This window comes from Megascapheus bottae, chromosome 1 (genome assembly GCF_031878675.1).
Source record: "Megascapheus bottae isolate mThoBot1 chromosome 1, mThoBot2.hap1, whole genome shotgun sequence".
Taxonomy (NCBI): Eukaryota; Metazoa; Chordata; class Mammalia; order Rodentia; family Geomyidae; genus Megascapheus; species Megascapheus bottae.
This window is the reverse complement of record NC_143509.1, coordinates 17,154,944-17,174,312: the sequence shown is the minus strand read 5'-3', so window position 1 is coordinate 17,174,312 and position 19,369 is coordinate 17,154,944. Positions and strand designations below refer to the sequence as shown.

Below are 19,369 nucleotides of genomic sequence, written 5' to 3'. Positions count from 1 at the left end.
TGACAAAGAATTGTTTTCCATGAATCTAAAACTCAGTTTTCCCCCCAGCGCGGAAAAGGCTTAGGAAAACAGCGGATGAGGGAATGAGAAACACAAAGGACATTCATTTTCCCTGGGCCTCCCTCAGAGAAGCCAGTCTTTAACAAATCTTCATTTTAACCCGACAGTGAGCAGATTGTAGCACAATGAAAGCACCTACAACTAAAATCAACTATTGTGCTTTTGGGGGGGGGGTGTTGGCTTTGTTTCTTAAGGAGGGCAGTATTGGGGTTTGAACTCAGGCCCTTGAGCTTGCCAAGCGGGCACTTTACCAGTTGGGTCATACCTCCAGCCCTTTTTCGTGTTGGTGAATTTGGAGGCAGAGGCTGGACAGTCTGACTTTGTAATGGTCCTATCCCTGCTCTTCTTGCCACTGGGCGGCCCCACCATGCCCAGTCACCCGCTTTTACATTATGGGCAGGCCTCAAATCTTCATATCCTGCTCTCTGCCTCCTGAGCTGCCTTGTGCAACCACTATGTCTGGCCTATTTCTCTGTGCAGATACGTTACTCATTTCTTTTTGTGGCAAGAAAACAGGTTTTTAAAGCTATAAATGAATAACAACTCTAGGGGTCTTATGTGAAGCTGAGATCTAAATTAAAGGAATAGTGGAGGTGGGATTGGATTTGGGGTGTTATCACGACATCCATACTCACAGTCCTGGTCCTGGGTATGGGAAGCTAGACTAGATGGGGACCTTCCAGAGGCAGCGAGGATGAGAGCCAGAAGAGAAGATGAAAGGACAAGAGTGATCAGGGTGTGGAAGCAGGGAGAATGCACCTGGTGCATAGCCTGGGCTTTTAGGGGCTCTCAGGAGGAGAGGGTGCCCAGGGTGTATCAGGGTCCTGCAATCAGGCTGCTGAAATGGCTCTTGGCCAATGGGCCTGATCTGGAGGTGGCCAGAGTACTCAGGGAGCTGGAAATTGAGTCCTCTGGAACTCACACACGCATACACACTTCAGCCAAGTGCTCTGGCTAGCTGCTTTCCACTGAGATTACTGGCAACTTCTCAGCCTAAGGTAAGCTGGCACAGCGCTTCTATGGAGTAATTGGCCTGCCTGCTTACCCATTTGATAAATATAAATAATAAATATTTGCTATTTAATAAATATAATGTATAGTGTTTACAATATAACAATTTATGTTAAGTATTATAATATTTATTTCCTAAGTTAGCAAACAGCCTGCCTACTCCCTAGTGTAGGAAACCACTAAATCTACTTTAGGAAACTACTAAATTTCATGGCAAAAATTATTTTACATGGATCTGAAATAATTTTTTCTTTAGAACAGTGAAAGTACAGTATGTTAAGAAAGGTACTCTGAGAAGCTATAAACAATGAGTGGGATATGTCATAAATAATAATAAACATAAAAAGGGTGAGGTGTGTGGTAAATAATGAGGTTAGACAGTTCTGGATTAAGGTCCAATTAAAAAATACTTAAGAGAGCTGGGTGTCCATGCTCTTAGCTATTCAGGTGACTGAGATCTGAGGATTGTGGATTGAGCACAGAAAATAGGAGAGACTCTTATCCAGCAAAAAGCTAGACATGGAAGTGTGGCAAAATGGTAGAGCACCAGTCATAAGTTAGAAAGCCAAGAGAGATCTCAAGGACCTGGGTTGGTACTGGCACACAACAAAGCAATACAACACCCCAAAGCATGAAGTGTTCACAATGTCTGCCAGTTCATGGTTCCTCAATCCCAGGCACTGTTGTAGACAATTTTGATGTATGCCCCTGGATTCTAGAGCTCACACTGCAGAGAGCACTTCACTAGCCAATTCTGCAAGTTCTGGAGTAGAACAACTCCAATTTTCAACCAATGGCTGAAGACTTCTAGGTACCTAAAAGAAGGAAAGCAACAGTTTTCTCAGCACTTGTCCACTGCTGAAATCACAGCTCCTTTGAGTCCTGGGTTTTCACCATTATGAATAAACACCTTGGCCTATGAATAAACACCTTCGCCGATGTTACTGTGTTGAGCAGGCCTTTGTTTTTAACACATAGAGAGGCTCCAGGAGGGAGAAGTCAGAACAGAGTTGCAAGAGATCAGGTGACAATGTCGGGAAGTTTGGCATTCGTTGGTGTGGGCCTCACAGCAGCTCTGGGTACAGCACATTTTGGTGTTAGATTGCATGGCAGTCTTTGCATGGTATTATCTGGTTAGAAGCAGCATTTCTGAGGATTGGTGGGATGGAAGGAAAATGCTTCTGGAAAGTGAATGGGGAATAGGTCACAGTTGGTGCAGCATTCAATCTGCTCCCGGTCTGGAGAGTCACACCATAACTGGGAGTAAATATGCATTCTTTTTTCTTTTTTAAAAAATATGCATTCTTTATAGCAATAAGCCAGTTGCCCACATCTCTAACACATGTTATTCAAGAGGCTGACGCTTAGAGGATTGAGGTTCAAAGCCAGCCAGGGTAGAAAAAGTCCTCAAGACTACACCTGCAATTAAATAGCCAAAAGCCAGACTGGAAACATAGCTCAAATGGTAGAGTACCAGCCATGAGCAAGAAAGCCAGATGAGAGTGTGAAATCCTGAGTTCAAGCCATCATGTCAGAAAAAAAGTGAAAACGATTTAAAATATTTTATGTGCGTTTATAAAGGCTACTTAACTTTTAGAACCCAAAATAGTTTGTTTAGACCCCACTACATGAGGTCAATAAACAGACTTACTTGGTTTTGCTCTAGAACTTAGAACAGGGGGTCAGTGAGAAAATATTTGGGACTGAGGGCTGAATTAAGATGGAACTAAGCACTCTGTCATAACACGCTTTCTTTTTCTTTTTTTCTTTTTCTTTTTTTTTTTGGCCCCTTTCTCTTTCTGGCCCGCTCGCTCCTGCCCTGCTCGCTCCGGCCCCGCTCGCTCCTGCCCCGCTCGCTCCGGCCCGGCTAGGCCCCCTTTCTAGCTCAGGCCCCGCTCGCTCCGGCCCGGCCCCGCTCGCTCCGGCCCCGCTCGCTCCGGCCCCGCTTGCTTCCGCCCGGCTCGCTCCGGCCCGGCCCTGCTCCTGGCTTGCTCTGGCCCCGCTCGCTCCGGCCCGGCCAGCTCTCGCTTGCTCCTGGCTCTGCTCGCTCCGGCCCCTTCTCGCTCCGGCCCCGCTCGCTCCGGCCCGGCCCTGCTCCTGGCTTGCTCTGGCCCCTCTCGCTCCTGCCCGGCCCTGCTCCTGGCTTGCTCTGGCCCCGCTCGCTCCGGCCCGGCCAGCTCTCGCTCGCTCCTGGCTCTGCTCGCTCCCGGCTCTGCTCGCTCCCGCCCGGCCAGCTCTCGCTCGCTCCTGGCTCTGCTCGCTCCGGCCCCGCTCGCTCCGGCCTCGCTGGCTCTGGCTCGGCTCGCTCCCGCACGCTCCGGTCCTGCTCGCTCTGGCCCCGCTCGCTCCGGCCCGGCCAGCTCTCGCTTGCTCCTGGCTCTGCTCGCTCCGGCCCCTTCTCGCTCTGGCCCCGCTCGCTCCGGCCTCGCTGGCTCTGGCTCGGCTCGCTCCCGCACGCTCCGGTCCTGCTCGCTCCGGCCCCGCTCGCTCCGGCCACCACTCGGTTGGGCTCTGTTCACTTCAGCTCAGCTCGCTTCTTTCGCTCTCTGTCGCCGTCGCAGTCTCGTCTCTGCCACTTTTCCGGTTTTGGTTGTGTCTCGTCTCTGCCACTTCCGGCTTGGTTGTGTATGTGGGATACCGAGGAATCGAACCCGGGCCTTTGTGCATGCTAGGCAAGCACTTTAACCGCTAGGCCAAACTCCCGGGCCCATAATGCGCTTTCTTATGTCTTAAAAAGTTAAGTTGTGGAACTGGGCATGGTGGCTCATGCCTGTAATTCTAGCTTAGGAGGTTGAGATCTGAGGATCACAGTTCAAAGCCAGCCTGGGCACTAAAATCTGAGAGTCTTATCTCCAATTAACACCAGAAAACTGGAAGTGGTGCTGTGCCTCAAATGGTAGAGCATTAGCCTTGAGCTGAAGAGCTCAGGGATAGTGACCAGGCCGAGTTCAAGCCCCACAACCAAAAAAAAAAAGTTATAGTATTCATCCATTTTTTTCTCAAATATTTATGGCTTATTTACCTTGTCATATATCTATCTTCTTTTCACATAGTTATCCTCTAACAGCCCTGTTTCTGCCCTTCAGAAGAAGACACTGAGCCCTAAGATGATGGAGTGAGTAGAAGAGCCTGCCTGCCACGAATCCAAGCTTTAACCCCCTCAGTTAATGGGAAGAATTGCCTTGATAATCAAGTCCACAACACAATGTTCAAAACGGATCCCTGCAATCCTCACTCTTAAATTGATACAAGATATACTCCATCTACACACTCACCTGCAAGAAAACAGTTTTGTTTTCCTGCAACTGAATTTTCAGTCCCTTAGGAGAAGATTCTGCCACTGGGGTCGTGGCAAAGAGCAACTGGTTGCTGTCCCAGAAGAAATCCTTATTTCCTCACCCCGTGGGACTGATGCTGTGAAGCTGTTAATCATCTCACCACATGTGGCACAGTTGCTTTGAGAAACACACCAGGCCAGGCTTTGCCACCAGTGAAGTGGAAATTCAAGGAGCTGGTGTGTTCACAGACGAATTTTCCAGTGTTAATCTCCCCGGAGTGGTAGTCGAGGCCTACAGAGAACAGAATCAGGAAGCATGTGGCAGATTTTCTAGGATGAATTTCTACTCACAGATCAGTTTCTCTGTGGACAGGGGCAGGCATTTTCTTCAAGTCCTCATTGAGTCCTATTTTGTTGGGAAGGATATGGAAGGAGCACTTTCTGTGTGATCTGCATTTATGGAACCATGCTCCAGGGAAGACGAGGAGGGGACCCTGCACTGGTGAATAGAACCTTCTCTAAGAGAAGCAGAGGGCTGGGTGTTCCAGTGCTGGACAGCCAGCAAGGGGGAAGACCCTAGAAGCTGAAGAGAAGGTCAGCACCCCATGCATGATTAGACCTCGAGGAACAATTACACAGCTGTTAACATAGACAGAGATGGGTGCTGGTGACGCATGCCTGTAATCCTAGCTACTCAGGAAGCTAAGATCTGAAGACTGGGGTTCAAAGCCAATCCATGCAGAAAACCTGTGAAACTTTTATCTCACCCGTCAAAAATCCAGAAGTGGAGCTGTGGCTCAAGTGGTAACACCAGTCTTGACTGAAAAGGAAAAAAGACAGCACCCAGTACTGGCACAAATATAAATATGTACAACATACACACGTATATAATACATACATACATACATATAGATAGACAGACAGACAGACAGACAGAAGGCTTGGCCTGCACATTTCTTTGACATGACTCTCTCTGAGGCTTTTATACTTCAGGGCATGTGTCATGAGTTCTTCAAAATCATGACTTAATTTGGGCTCACTTATACTAATATTTCCCAATTTTAAAAGTAGCCACCAAGAAAAACTGAACTGCATTTGGTTCTTCACCTAACCCTATGAGGCCAGTACCCTCTCTGTGGTGGAGAAGTGAGTGCTGAGGCCCAGGAGGGCAGGTAGCTTCCAGACAACCTGATCCAGCTGACAAGGCCTCTCTATCTGGGGATGGGTACAACAGGGATTCTGGCCCAGAGCTGAGCATTGCAGAAGCTGTTCTCTTCTCTGACCTGTAGTCACCTCTCACCGCCATGAGAAACAACTCAATGACATGGGATGAATACATGTGAATTACTACAACTGTGCAGAATTTGGTACAGGGATTTGTTTGAAGTACATGAAGAAATGTTTTGTTGTGCTAATCCTGAGGTTTGAACTAAGGATCTGAGTACTGTTCCTGAGTCTTTATGCTCAGGCCTAGTGCTTTACCACTTGAGCCACAGCTCCAGTTCTGGCTTTTTGGTGGTTAATTGGAGTAAGATTCTCACAGATTTCCTGCCTGGGCTGGCTTGAACTGTGACCCTAAAATTACAGGCACGAGCCATGGATGCCTAGCTGGTATTTAAAGTTTTTACGCCATGCTATCCAGTACATAAAACAAAGGCTGTTACTCAAAAGATAAAGATTTTTTTTGAATGGCAATTTAAAATACTAGAGTATCCCAATTTTTTGTGTGTCTGTGACAAAACTCAGATTTCCACAAAGCCTACAATGGAGCCATGTGTAGCTGGAAATGAGAGTCCACAACTGAAGGCTGATTATCTTTTATGTTGAGGTATGTAAGCCTCAGTTAATAGCACATTAAGTAAGATAGCAAAAGTCCCTTTACACATGCAAAAACAATGTTGGGGGCACACAGTGACTCTTGCCTATATTTTTAGCCATTCAGGAGACAGAAATTAGGAGAATAGCAGTTTGAAGTTGAGGCAAAGAATTCCCAGACTCTGTTTCAACCAACAAACATCTGGCATGGTGTCTCATGCCTGCCATTTTTCACTATGGGGATTACAAACAGGCGAACTGGGGGCCACACCAGCCTATACACAAATTCTAGACTCTACCAAAAAGTGCTAGTTAAAAAAAGGGGGGGAGGCGGGAGTTTGGCCTAGTGGTAGAGTGCTTGCCTTGCATGCACGAAGACCCAGGTTTGATTTCTCCGTACCACATACATAGAAAAAAGCTGGAAATGGTGCTGAGGCTCAAGTGGTAGAGCTCTAGCCTTGAGAAAGTCCAAGGACAGTGCTCAGGCCCTGAGCTCAAGCCCAGAACTGGCAAAAAAAAAAAAAAAAAAGGAAAGATGGCAGGTGCTTGGAAAGTAGCTCAGTAGTCCAGTGCTGTTCTAGCAAATGTAAGGCCCTGAGTTTAAAGCCCAGTACTGCCCAAAATTAACAGCAACAACAAAACAGTCTATTAGTCTGTGATTGGCTGATTTCAATATTTTTTTCCTTTAAATATTAGTCATTTGCTATGTTTTATCATTAGCTAGAAAATATAGTAACTATAGGTATTAAATGCAAAGTCAGGCAATACTTTAAAGAGATTATTTCTTTCAGTTTGTTTTTCATTGGTTATTTGCAATGTGTATATATGCTAGGAGTGTAGGGGAAATGTGAGCATATTTTATTAATTTTTTCTAGTTGCTATAACAGAGTACCATAAACTGCATAGCTTAAAACCATAAAACTCACAGTTCTGAAGGCTGAAAGTTGGAAGCTGAGCTGCCACAGGCTTGTTCTCCTGCAGCAAACTTCTCTTGGAGAAACTTCTTTTCTTTCCCTGTCCCAGCTTCTCAAGGTTGCTATGGCATGGACTTGCCACATAACCCTCCAGGCTCTGCTTCCACGGTACCACGGACAAAACCCATTTCCAAATAAGGCCAGGTTCACAGGTTACAGGTGGGCTTGTATTTGTTTTTTTTTTTTTTTGTGTGTGTGTGTGTGTGTGTGTGTGTGTGTGTGTGTGTGTGTGTGTGTGTGTGTGTGTGTGTGTGTGTGTTGTGTGGTGTTGCTGGTTTTAACCCTAGCTATTTTGGAGGCTGAGATGGAAGGATGGCAATTTGAGCTCAGCCTCCACAGAGAAGATTTCAAGAACTCTTCTCAGCCCACAACTGGGCGTGGTGAGGACACAGCTGTCATTCTAGCAATGGGGGCTGCTGAGTTGAGATCTGGAAGATCACTGTTCCAACAAGCCTAGATAGAAAAGTCTGGGGAAGACAGGAAGGAGGGAAGCTGGGTGTGGTGCATGAGGCTGTTATCCTAAGAACTATGGGAAGCCCAAAATAGGTGGATCATGGTCTAGACATACCCCTGGCCAGAAAAATATAACAGGGCTAGAGGCAGGACTCAGTAGCAGAGTATCTGCCTGCTAAGAAAAAAGCCCCGAGTTCAAAGCCCAGAGCTTACAAAAACTTAAAAACATCTCAACAGGCTCAGAGCCAAAGTAATAGATTTAATCCAACTTTATAGCACTCGTTTGGCTATTAGCCCCATTCTCTCTAACTTGTTTCCTTTCTTCTCTCATTCTTTCTCCCATTTTCTGTTTTGACCTGTTGGAATTTGTCTTTTATCTGGCAATATTTTGCCAGATCACTCTCTGGAACAAAGACTGGTAGGCATAAATAAATAAAACGATGAAGGAGCCACTGTGAATTTTATGGCAGCGTTGGGGCAGCTGGCCTCCCCCTGTGAACAGAGTCATTATGGGATGCTTGCTGACATGATGAAGTATAGGAGTGGATCTCGCAGCGATGCCTCTAATTGCCTGGACCGTCTTACATTAGGTATCTGCATGAATTATTGCTCTTTTGTGCAGATAAAAAGGCTTTTGCAAGAAATCGCCCCGTACTACAAGGGCTGACGCACTGGAAGGCATCTCAAATGAGATTAATGATGTCTGCCTTAATCTAAGAAGATTTAGCATAGCCAAGATATGGATTCTGCACAAACCTGCCAGCACTAATTTATTTTGAATAAATATTATTTTTAATTAAAGTCCTAAGGTAGGTTATTCCTGAAATAATGAGCTCGACAGTGATTTCCTTTGGGAATTAATTTTCTTTCTTAATTCTCAGTCATTTTGATGATCATAGCTCATTTGGTCTTACGACAGTCAGCTTTAGGCTATGTAATTTCCAGCTAAAGGCATCAAATAACCCTGTATTTGTTTTTACATGGCATTCTCATTTTCTAATTGTAATTTTCACTTAACCCAAATGCTGTTATAGGTATGGCTGCTCAAGCTCTATATAGTAAGTCTGCTTTGTAAAATAAGAGGGGGAAAAACAGACAGGTAACATCAACTCTGAAAAATTAAACTATTCCTATTTTTAACTTAAAAAAAGATGAATTCTGCCTTTTCTTTGGTTGGGTGCTGTGTTATGGTTTATAAGCACTATCTCCCATCTTCACGGCGCTCACAGCTTCTGCTCATCAGATTATGAACCTGAGAAGAAGACATCGTGTCACACTGCAGGTTTGAGTCCATAGCTCCACCAGGCACAAGCAGCAGCAGCAATTGCCCAGTGGTAAGGAGATCTTCACATACACGTTGGTGTTTATGAGTTCATGTCCAATGACTCCATAAAGCTGGTGTCATCTTACTGCTTTCACAAACCACTCCAAATGCTGTGGTATAAAGCAGCCATTTTATGTGCTCATAGAAGCCTGGCAGGACTGAAGACGGCTCGGCTCTGCCAGGAGGGCATGGCTGGATGCATTACTCTCCATGCCTGGGGCAGGCACCTGCTTCTGGTAGAAAGTTCAGCTGGAAGTTAGAAGGTAGCACCCACAAGCAGACGGCCCCTGTCCATGCTTTCCTCCATGCTGTGGTGTCTGAGGATCTGATCCTTCTCTAGCACAGCTCAGGACACTGGAGCGAGTATCCCAGGAGAGTCAGAAGAAACTAATGTTGGAAATCAGCCTCTACTTCTAGGGTGATCTGTCAGTTGCAAGCAAGTCACTGGGTTGGCTACAACATGCTGAGGAATCTACAGATGGGCTATTCTGTCTACAACACTACATGTCACCTATGGCTCCATGCTGGGCTGGAGGGGCCACCTTTCTCCAATGGTAAATCTACTTTCTTGTCAATATCTGCCAACCCATTTGATTTCCAGAAATACAGGCAAGAAAATATTCCAGGCAAATGAACCTCTAGCACAGGCTGAGGATTCTGCCAATATTTGCTGGCTGTCTGCTTCTTTGATAAGATGTCCATGGCAAAGTAGGAGCATCAAAAGACCATTCTCCTTTCTCCTAAGGACAGAGGGAGCCAGCTCCCTTCTCTTCCTTAGCTCCCCAGGAAGACTAAGTGCAGGCTCAGAAACGGAATTTCTTTACTGTCTCCCTCATATGAGGTCATGGTTCCCAGTTAACTTAGTTGTTGTTGACAGAAAGCCCCCTAGTGATAGGAATTACTGGGCAGCCTGGCTAGTAAACAGGACTAGATGAAATCATGCTCAGAATCTAAGAGGAAGGAAGGTCCTGTCTGTGAAAGGGTGAGACATGCTGGTGATGAATGGTGCGGGGCTCAATCCAGGACCCACATCTCATGTGGGTTCTCCGATAGGGGTACATGGCGACTCAGATAACAGCTCAAGGCTGAATGTCACTTGTGTCTGGAGGTTTTGTACACGAGGCTCGGCTAGAGTGCTAAATACAGCTTTTCAATGCTTGTGAAGCCACCTCTGGAGTCCTAGGAGAGGAATTTTGCCACCTGGCAACATCCAAAGAAATTACCTTCTGGGTTTATGAAATTTGGACAGATAGATGTGCTCCAGTTAGGTCCATTTTCAAGATTGTACGACATTTTTTAGAGACTGTGTCCCTCCCCAAGCCCCCTCCCAGCAATGGGGCCATTGTTTTGTATTTTTATTTTTGAGATCTATACTCACAAACTTGTCTGAAAGTCTTGAATTTTAGAGCCTCCTACCTCTGCCGCCCTCATAGCTGGCATTATAGTACCCCATGCCTAGCCAGAAAAACATTTATCAAATGTAGACCCCAGACACAGCTCATTCCAAAGGAAGAGTTTGTGCGGATCCAAATGCACAGAAGCTGATGGGCAATGGCTCTTGACAGGACGGCGCAGCTCCAGATCATTTTGGCTCTTGACCTACAACATTCTATCTGCCCACAGCCAGAGTTCTTTCCAGTCAGCCAACAGTCCAAGGGATATGCAATGCAGACATGGCTTCTTCTGCACCAGCCCTGTACTTACCACGCACAGGATTCATCCAGCTGTGGGGCAGTGGTGGGTCTCTATACCCTGCCTCTTCAGGTGGGGGCTGGGGAAGTGACTGGACCACAAGGACCCTGAGCTAAGCACTGGCTTAGCCCTTCGACTTGTGAGCTGATGGCATCACTGGCAGTGAGGAACTAGGAGGTGGAGGCTGGCAGGGTAGTGGTGTGTGTGTTTGTGGGAGGGGGGTTGTTCCCAGTCCCTGATCTTTTCTCTGCCTCCTGGCTGCTATGAAGTGAGCAGCTCTCTCCACTCACAGTAGCCCAGAAACCTTGGAGCTGGCATAGCATGGGCTGAAACCTCTGGCATGGTGAGCCAAAACAAATCCCTCTAAGTTGCTTTCCTCAAGTTTTGTTATGTTTTTTGGTCATAGCAGATAAAAAGCTAATGCAGTCCCAATATCTCCTGTATGGAACAGTAGTCAATTTGGATTTTTAAAAAACTTAAATCTCAAAAGGGAGGGGCTGGGCTCTCCTTCATGCAGCCAGACTGGAAGGTGGGTGTGATGAACGGAGCCTCTACAGCCTTCCTGAACCACCTACACTGTATTATGCTGCACTACATAATTTATGGAAAAGATACAAGTAAATGAATATCAAGCAAAATTTAAAATCCTCATAGAGAACGGTCTAGTAAAATGGTGATCATATTTATTTTACAAGCCTCATATGTGAACTTCATATTTGAGTACAATATTTAACTCTTCCCACACCACTGGCCTCTGCTGTCTTTGTTTTACAGAAAGGGACAGAGGTATGGCTCAAATGGTAGCGCTCTCCCAGCAAGCAAGAGGCCCTGAGTTCAAACCTCAATGTTGTTAAAAACTAGAGGACAACAAGAATTTTTGTCATAAGATTGTATTGATTCTGAAAGTTTTTCAAATTAAAGAAATAATGGTATTTTTCAACTGTTATGCTCAAAAGTTTCCTGGCTTCATGTGAAATACTGTCCCAAGGACATTCAAAATGAACACAATGCCATCACTTAGAAATGAAACTGGAGTAATGCTAGCCAGAAGCTAGTAAGAAGACTCCGAGCTGGAACCTCAAGTTCAAGAGTAGACAGAGACAGCATTCTGCCAGTTTAGGCCATGGTGAGTAACCAGCTCAGCACTCACTCGGTACCTGGTCCTCCTGTTAGTGGGAAGGCAGGGACGGGGTCTCTGAGTATGGTCCCAGGCTCAGGTGCAGGAAGACAGGTGGAAAGGGCGCTCTAGTTCCTCCCAGGGCCAGGGAGTCAGGTGTTCTACATGGAACACCTATCAGGTGACACGGAACAGGCTCCTCCCTCCTCCACGGCAGGTACCCAGAAGTGTTTCCATTCTGACAGAGAGGGACAGATTGACCATGGTGAGCATTTTGGATGATGTTCTATTTTGCCTCATGTCACTAGACACTGGCCAAATCAATACACGTTTTGAATAAAAGTGATCTTTTTGAGCTACTACTAGGTTAGCCATCTTGTGACTTACCTTCTTCAGATCAAAGCATAAAGAGGAAAGAAGAAAGCTGCAGTATGGCCAAATGACCTGGGTATAGAATTTGTTTAAAAAAAAAATCAAAACTGTAAGCTAGGAGTTTGGCCTACTGGTAGAGTGCTTGTCTAGCATGTGGGAAGCCCTGGCTTCCATTCCTCAATACCACATACACAGAAAAGCCGGAAGTGGTGCTGTGGCTCAAGTGGCAGAGCTCTAGCCTTGAGCAAAAAGCTCAGGGACAGTGCCCAGGCCCTGAGTTCCAGGCCTGGCACTGGCAAAAACAAAAACAAACAAAAACCCTAAAGCAGTCTTCAATGTAGTTATTCAATCTGTTGTGCTGCTGGTTGAGAAATATCTAAAATTTTTAATTTTTTAAATTCCATTTTTGGTTTGTAATGTAATGTTCTTGAACCCTACAAAGGGAGGCGAGACTGCAATCATGGCTTTTACCTGAGATAAGATTTCAGTTGTGGGTTCTTAAGGAGCCTTGGAAGGCAGCCTGCTCTACACCATTTCCAGACACTAAGAAGTGAGGTCAGCTCAGTTCATCACTGCAAACTGCAGATCAGTTTGCCATTCCTTGTCAGCCTAAAAATAAAGTGGTGTGTGGCTGAGCGTAGTGTTGTCTTACTACATCAGTGGCCTCCACTGCCTGAAAACTCATTTATCACTTTGTGGGGGGATCAAAGGAGCTAAAGGGTCCATTCACGATGCCCCAAATATGGACTACATGCCTGTGCCCACTCCCTCGTCACTGGCACTTTGAAAGCTGTACTGCCTTGGTTGTAAAATTCACTAATTTTATCTTTCTAGATCTGACCATGAAGAAGACTCGAGCTTTCTCCAGTCTGTAGGTGACAGGTCACCAGGCTAGGCAAGTCAGGCTTTTTGCAGCCTGGGCTGGGAGCAAGATGGAGGGCAGAGTGACAGTGAGCCAAGGCAGTTAAAGAGCAGCCAGGGCCCGGCACACATGCCTTCCTATGAGGGACTTTCTGTTCTCTCATTTCCATGAAACACCACGGTCCTATTACTGTGCTCCCTGATGTGCTGTATGCAGAAGCCAGCCAGTGAGGACCCCAGGGGCTTCCCATCTCAGCTGCCTTGCTCCGTGTACTTAGCGATGTTCTCATTCTGTTTTCCCTATGAACTTGTCCAGTATTGGGCATAATAAACCAACCAGAGGGGCTGGGAATTTAGCCTAGTGGTAATTTAGCCTAGCACACATGAAGACTTGGGTTCGATTCCTCAGTACCATATACATAACAAAAAGCCAGAAATGGTGCTGTGGCTCAAGTGGTAGAGCTCTAGCCTTGAGAAAGCCCAAGGACAGTGCCCAGGCCCTGAGTTCAAGGCTCAAGACTGGCAAAAAAAAAAAAAAAAGAATCCAACCAGAATTATGAGCGCATTTGCCTTATAAGAAATCAATGGCCTCACAAAGTATGCAGGGTGTCTCAGTGATTTTGGGCTATTTCCCTTGGTGGAATGAGGGAGGCGTGGCTGTTTTACAGGCTCAGGAGGCATGGCTATCCCAGAGGGTTGAGGCTATCCCAGCATGCCTCACCTAGACTGGTGAGTGTGCTTGGCTATGTTTTGTGGAGTCTTTCTTGTTATACTTGACTTAGTGTCTGTGGTTATCAAATGGTGTTTATGGCACACAGGTAAACAAAGTCAACGATGGGTCAAAATGAAGCGGGGTGGGGGGGAGGGAGTGGAGGGCGGGGGTAAGTAGTTACTGAGTTCATTCAGGGATCAAGTTGTTCAGTTTAATTTAAAAAATTCCAGCTTTGTTTTCTCCTCTCCATGCAACATGTAGGTTCAAAATGCCAATCTATTTAGCTGAAGCTTTTGGTGTTTGTGTGTACAGGTGTGTGTGGGGGGGTTCCTGATAATCTCACCCCTTCTCAGGCACATGGAGAGAACTGCCCTGCCCAGCTTGTCTGCATAGACAGTCCACAGTCTAGTCCAAGGGGAAAGTTTATGAGCTGTGTTAAAAACTTAAAATACAGATATTTTCAATGCTCAAATGTCTTTCTGAAATCCCTGGGAACGTGAGGGTTTACACTGCAGCCTCACAAACAAGACCTATGGTGGTGGGAGGTGAGTGAGTGTGCACCACACACACGCTTTCCCACATCCTGGTAACCGAGCTCACACGCTTCACAGGTTCAATTTCAGAAGACCTTTGAATCTTAGGAGTTTCAGAAATATAAACAGAAAATAGCACTGGAGTGCCCCATATGCTGGGCAAGCCAATGTCAAGGAGTTCTGTGTACAGTCCCCAGAGACTACATTAGAGGAAGACTGGATGACAGAGCCAAGTGGAAAGGGGAAATACTCAGTTCCCAGGGATGGAAAGCCAGTCTGGCAAAGCAAGGTCCAAAACCCTTACCACTGGTATGATCAGCTTGGAATGTACGGCTGTCAATTGCTGCTGCAGAGAAGCAGCATTTGGCCGGTGAAGTCTCAGTTCTGCTTCATGGGTGTTTGGACTACCGGCTAGGTTCAGCATGCTGCTGTGATGGAGATACCAAGTTTCCCTCCCTCCACCTCTTCTGGAGGCTTGGCCTCAGCTGGGGGTGCTCTTGACTGAGCACTGCTGGGACCATGAGTATGCTAACGGGGCCACTGGTGAGCTCACAGCTGAGTGGCAGCTGGGAGGTGGGGGCTGGGAGGAAGCAGGTCAGTAGGAGAGTGCCTCTAGAGGGTGAGTCTTAGCCTGGCTCTGCTCATCTCCCTCTCTCTGCTTCCTGGCTGCTATCAGGTAAGCAGCCAGGACTGCACAAGACAGAGGCAGCTTACCTGGGACTAAAACTTCTGGCACCAGGAGCCAAGCTGAGTCTTTTCTCTTTCATGTTTGACCAGTGTTCTCTCACACCTGCACAGTGTGACTAAGACAATGAATGAGTGACTTCTGTCTCAAGGGGCTGGGGTCTGCTTAGTACTTCCACAGAAACACCTTGAAGAAGCTAGTCTCTAGGCAAAATTGCATTTATTTAATTCTCAAGTTTTTTCTGTTTTTGTTTTTTTTTTTTTTGTTGTTTTGCCAGTCCCGGGGCGTGAATACAGGGCGTATGCACTGGCCTTGGGCTTTTTCAAGGCTAGAGCTTTACCACTTCAGCCACTGCGCCACTTTCGGCTTTCTCTGTGTATGTGGTACTGAGGAATTGAACCCAGGTCTTTGTGCATCCTAGGCAAGCGCTCTACCACTAGGCCTCTCAAGATTTCTAACAACAAATATGCTACTTTAACATACTCATTTGGCTGAGATGGTGCTTTTATTGTGTGGAAACATTTTCAAACAGGTGAGAAAAAGGACTCAAAAGCCAGTACACACGAGATGAAATCTCATATTCACACAAAATAATTTGATGTCTTTCATGTGCATAACTAATCATTATTGAGATAAAAAACTTGAAATTTTCCAGTTGTACAGAGGAACACTACTGGGTACCTTTTACTAACACTGAAAGTTTATGATCAACACTATTAGCAGTACGATATCTGCATTTCACACTGGTTTTGCTAGACTGGACTCTGTCCAAATCAACAAGTGTTCATACCTACATGAGGAAAGGAGGACATCACCATTTTATCTATTCAGCTAAGTTCTTTTTATGTGCAAAAGTTGTACTGGGATTTAAAAACCCCAAATGCAATGTTATTTACCCATAAGCAGCACACCGTTAACCATAAGCAATGTCAACGCTAACCATGTTATTTTCAGGCGACGGGACTTCCCATTAGTCTTTCTTGTCGAAGGGCAATCAATCTCTTGAACCACTTTTCCTCAGCTTCAGCTTTCTCAATAAATAACTGAAAAAAAGAAAACGTTATTGTGGACCAACAGCTGGGACTTGACACAGTAAAACACAAATTGTCTTTATAGAATACATCTTTTAAGATGTGTATGCTATCTAATCTTGGAGAACTTCTTACTTGTAGGTCATCTGTCAAGAATTAGTAATGCTCAGAAAGTCTTGGAGTGAAAGGACCAGCACAGACACCACTGGTGGGCTGGGGGTATGTGGCTCAAACAGCATAGGACCTGGGTTCAAACCCTACTATACAAAGAAACAAGCCCACACACATAAAAGGGTAGCACTATTAGTTAATAGCTTTGTACTCTATATTTTGACTTCACTTACTATACCTTTCTGAAACAATGAATTATACCATTTCTTAAGAGAGCAAAATATATTAATAATATGCCTAAAAGCAAAGTAGAGCTAGCACTAGAATTAGCGACAGGGTTTTCTTTCCTTTTCTTTGTCCTTTTTTGTCTTTTTTTGGTGGGGGTAGGGGGAAGGTTGCCAATACTGGGACTTGAACTCAGGGCCCTGGTGCTCTTGCTTGCTTTTTCTCCACTTGAGACTGCTCTCTACCATGTGAGCTACAACTCTAGTTCCACAGGCTATTTTTCCTAAACAGAATACTTCTAAATGTCAGGAAACATGGGCTGAATCATCTTAACAGAGTCAAACATAGGTAACAGAGTCTGAAGTCTAGGTCAACTGCCTGTGTCTCCAGGCAGACACGCCTCAGGAGTGAGGCCCTTACATTTGGGTGAGCCAAAGAGTTGTCATCCTGGTACTTGATAGCTGTAGGGACGCTGCTGGGGTCCAGCTCCTTCCCAACACTGGGCGGCTCGGCAGCCACGGCCGTGGGTCCTGCTGCTGGGGCCGCTGGCTTCACCTCACTGGGCTCCACTGCCTGAAACATCCAACACAGATTCCTTTCAACATAAGCCATGCCCACAGGCTCACTGTGCTTCCATGCCCACTGTTCACTGGCCTTCGACTTTCATCTCGAAAAGCTCTGTGCTACTGAGAAACAACTGTTCCTTACACAAATGTAACAACAGTGAAGCAATGGTTATCAGTCTCTGTGGGCCTGGTGCTTTCTGTACACTCCTCAGGTAAATTCGCATTCCGTGTCCTTGTGTCCTGAGGCTCGATCTCTGGAAGGGTGCCGCACCTGCAGGCCCTCGTGCGGGGGAGGCATCATCCACTCCACAAGCTATCTGAAGACGGGCTACTTGTGAGACGGAGGCTGACCATCAGCCCTAGTTGTGGGAATCCTGAGTCTCCCTCCTATAGACATCTAAGGGAATATTGATGGATCTGACTCTGCCCTACACAGAGACAACAGAGAGTTTGCTACGCGTCTCAGCCTGCTGAGCTAGGGAGCAGCAAGCCTGTGGCTGTATCTGCTGAAGAGACTTAGGGTGTCACGTGGTGCCGTGTGCTACTGCCAGCGACAAACCCCACCCAAAATAAGTGCAGACCTTCTCATACACAATCAAGCACGGTCCTAACCTACATGCAATATTTGTGTTTAAGAAGTGCTTGCGTCATTCAATAACAGACGATGAAACTTTGTGGGGAGATTCATTTAGTCCTTTCTATTTATGGGAGGAGAACTTAGAAAATTTTGCCTAGACTAAGATGAACCTCCAGGTATGAGGATACAACTTCTGGCTTTGGGCCACACTGCCACCTGGCGGCTCGTTTGGGAAATCCAGTTTTACCTGCACCTCCCCATAAAAGAACACAAGGCCCATTGCACAGTGATTCAGGCCCCTGGTGAACACAGGAGCATCCTCCACTGGTCTGCGGTCCAGGAATAAATAATTGATAACAAGTTTATCTGAGACAGCAGTTTGAAAACAAGTTACAACTTGGCTCCTAGCATTAATGAAGTATCGGGAGCTATCAGATTATCTACTCAGAAAAGAGGAATTTGACTGCCGACTTAAACTAGTTAGATCAATGTGTTGCAAGAGACATAGTGTCTAGGATATCACTGCTTAATTAGTGTAATAATGCAGCTGAGGAGAGAGACTGTACCAGCTGAAGGGGGTATGGTGTGACTAGCCTCTCCTAGAGGCTCACTGGTCACACAGAACTTTCCAGAAAAGGAAAGGGGGGGAAAAGGCTCCTGGTAATTGGTCCTGGAGAGAGTCAATCCTCGTTGTGGTAGGACCTGTCTGTCTCCGTCCATCTCCTCCAATCTAGAAGCGGTCACCAGGGTCATTGACTTCTCTTGGCTAAGTGATCACCTGATAAATAATTCAGCGTCTTGGGCATCCTGATCTCAGCATTATGTCGCAGACACAGACACTGCAGGGTTAGAAGTGGGTGGCACTTTTTAAGCTAATAAATTGTCCCTCATTTTGTATTTCAAGCAACTGTGAATTCAGGCCTCCTCGTCTGTCCTCTTCTGGTCATTTCCAAGTACAGTTCCTAATGAAAGAGAACTGGTGGATCGGGCTGGAGATAAGAGTCTCTAGGACTTTCCTGACTGGCCTGGCTTTGAATCACAACCCTCAGATCTCAGCCTCCTGAGTAGCTAGGATTACAGGTGTGAGCCCTCCAACATCTGGCTTAAAAATGTATTTCATCATAAAGACAACATGGATGCTTACAAACACATACATAATAGCTCAAAGTTTATTACACCTTAAATCCTATCAGAGGAAACACTCAATGAGTTATCACCTGGACACCCAGCCATTCACACACCAACAGACGCAGCGCCTTTCTGAGTGAGCCTAAGTGTGACTCTGTCTTCATTACGTGGTTATGTTAAAGAACACCCTTTCCTGCTAGAGGAGCATGGCTCTAGCAGCACTAGGCAGAGTAAGGAAGGAGCCAGAGAACCCATGGGAAGTCCAGCAGATGTAGGGTGGTTTTATAGAGGTGACACTTGAAGGGACTCTCAGTCATTCATCTCTCAGTGATGTGCAGACATTCTTTCCACCGGTCATCCACCTATGGCAGGAATGCTCCCATCTGCAGGTAAATCCCCTGGGCAGCACCGTGCAGGGGAACCCAAACTGGGCTTCCCAGGCCCGAGTGCAGACCTACCTTCCGGACTTCTTTACTGGATCTGAACGTCTGCTGAACGAAAGCGTCACTTTCAATAGCTTCGATTTCTTTCACTCTCTTCACTTGCTCCACCAGGGTGACTTGGTCTGAGAGAGGAGAAGGGTGGAGATGCTGGTGTGAGAGAGGGAGAAGGGAGGAGATACTGGTATAAGAGAGGGGAGAAGGGCGGAGATGCTGGTGTGAGCTCATGAGCAGCGCCGGGCCCATGGGACATTCTTTCAAGACTCAAGGAGAGGGAAAGAAAACATACTGGGGTTATTCTGTAGGAGGTGGCTGGCCTGGAGGTTAGTACTGCAATTGTCCTGCCATCGAGGTTCACCCCTGAGGAGGAGACTGGGCAGGAAACCTGGCGGCTCTGCCATCTTC

General features: G+C 46.3%; 1 protein-coding gene across 1 annotated transcript in view; it reads right to left on the bottom strand.

Annotated features, from left to right (window-relative positions):
• Positions 1-15,171: 15,171 nt before the first annotated feature.
• Positions 15,172-19,369, bottom strand: part of Rsrc1 (arginine and serine rich coiled-coil 1) — a 249,324-nt gene continuing 245,126 nt past the window's right edge. Inside the window, exons 10-12 of the mRNA XM_090328487.1 lie at positions 18,983-19,089; positions 16,674-16,826; positions 15,172-15,929 (exon numbers count right to left, since the gene is read on the bottom strand). Of these exons, the coding sequence (XP_090184613.1) occupies positions 15,837-15,929; positions 16,674-16,826; positions 18,983-19,089 (353 nt within the window). The 3' untranslated portion in view covers positions 15,172-15,836. The remainder of the gene's footprint in view (positions 15,930-16,673; positions 16,827-18,982; positions 19,090-19,369) is intronic.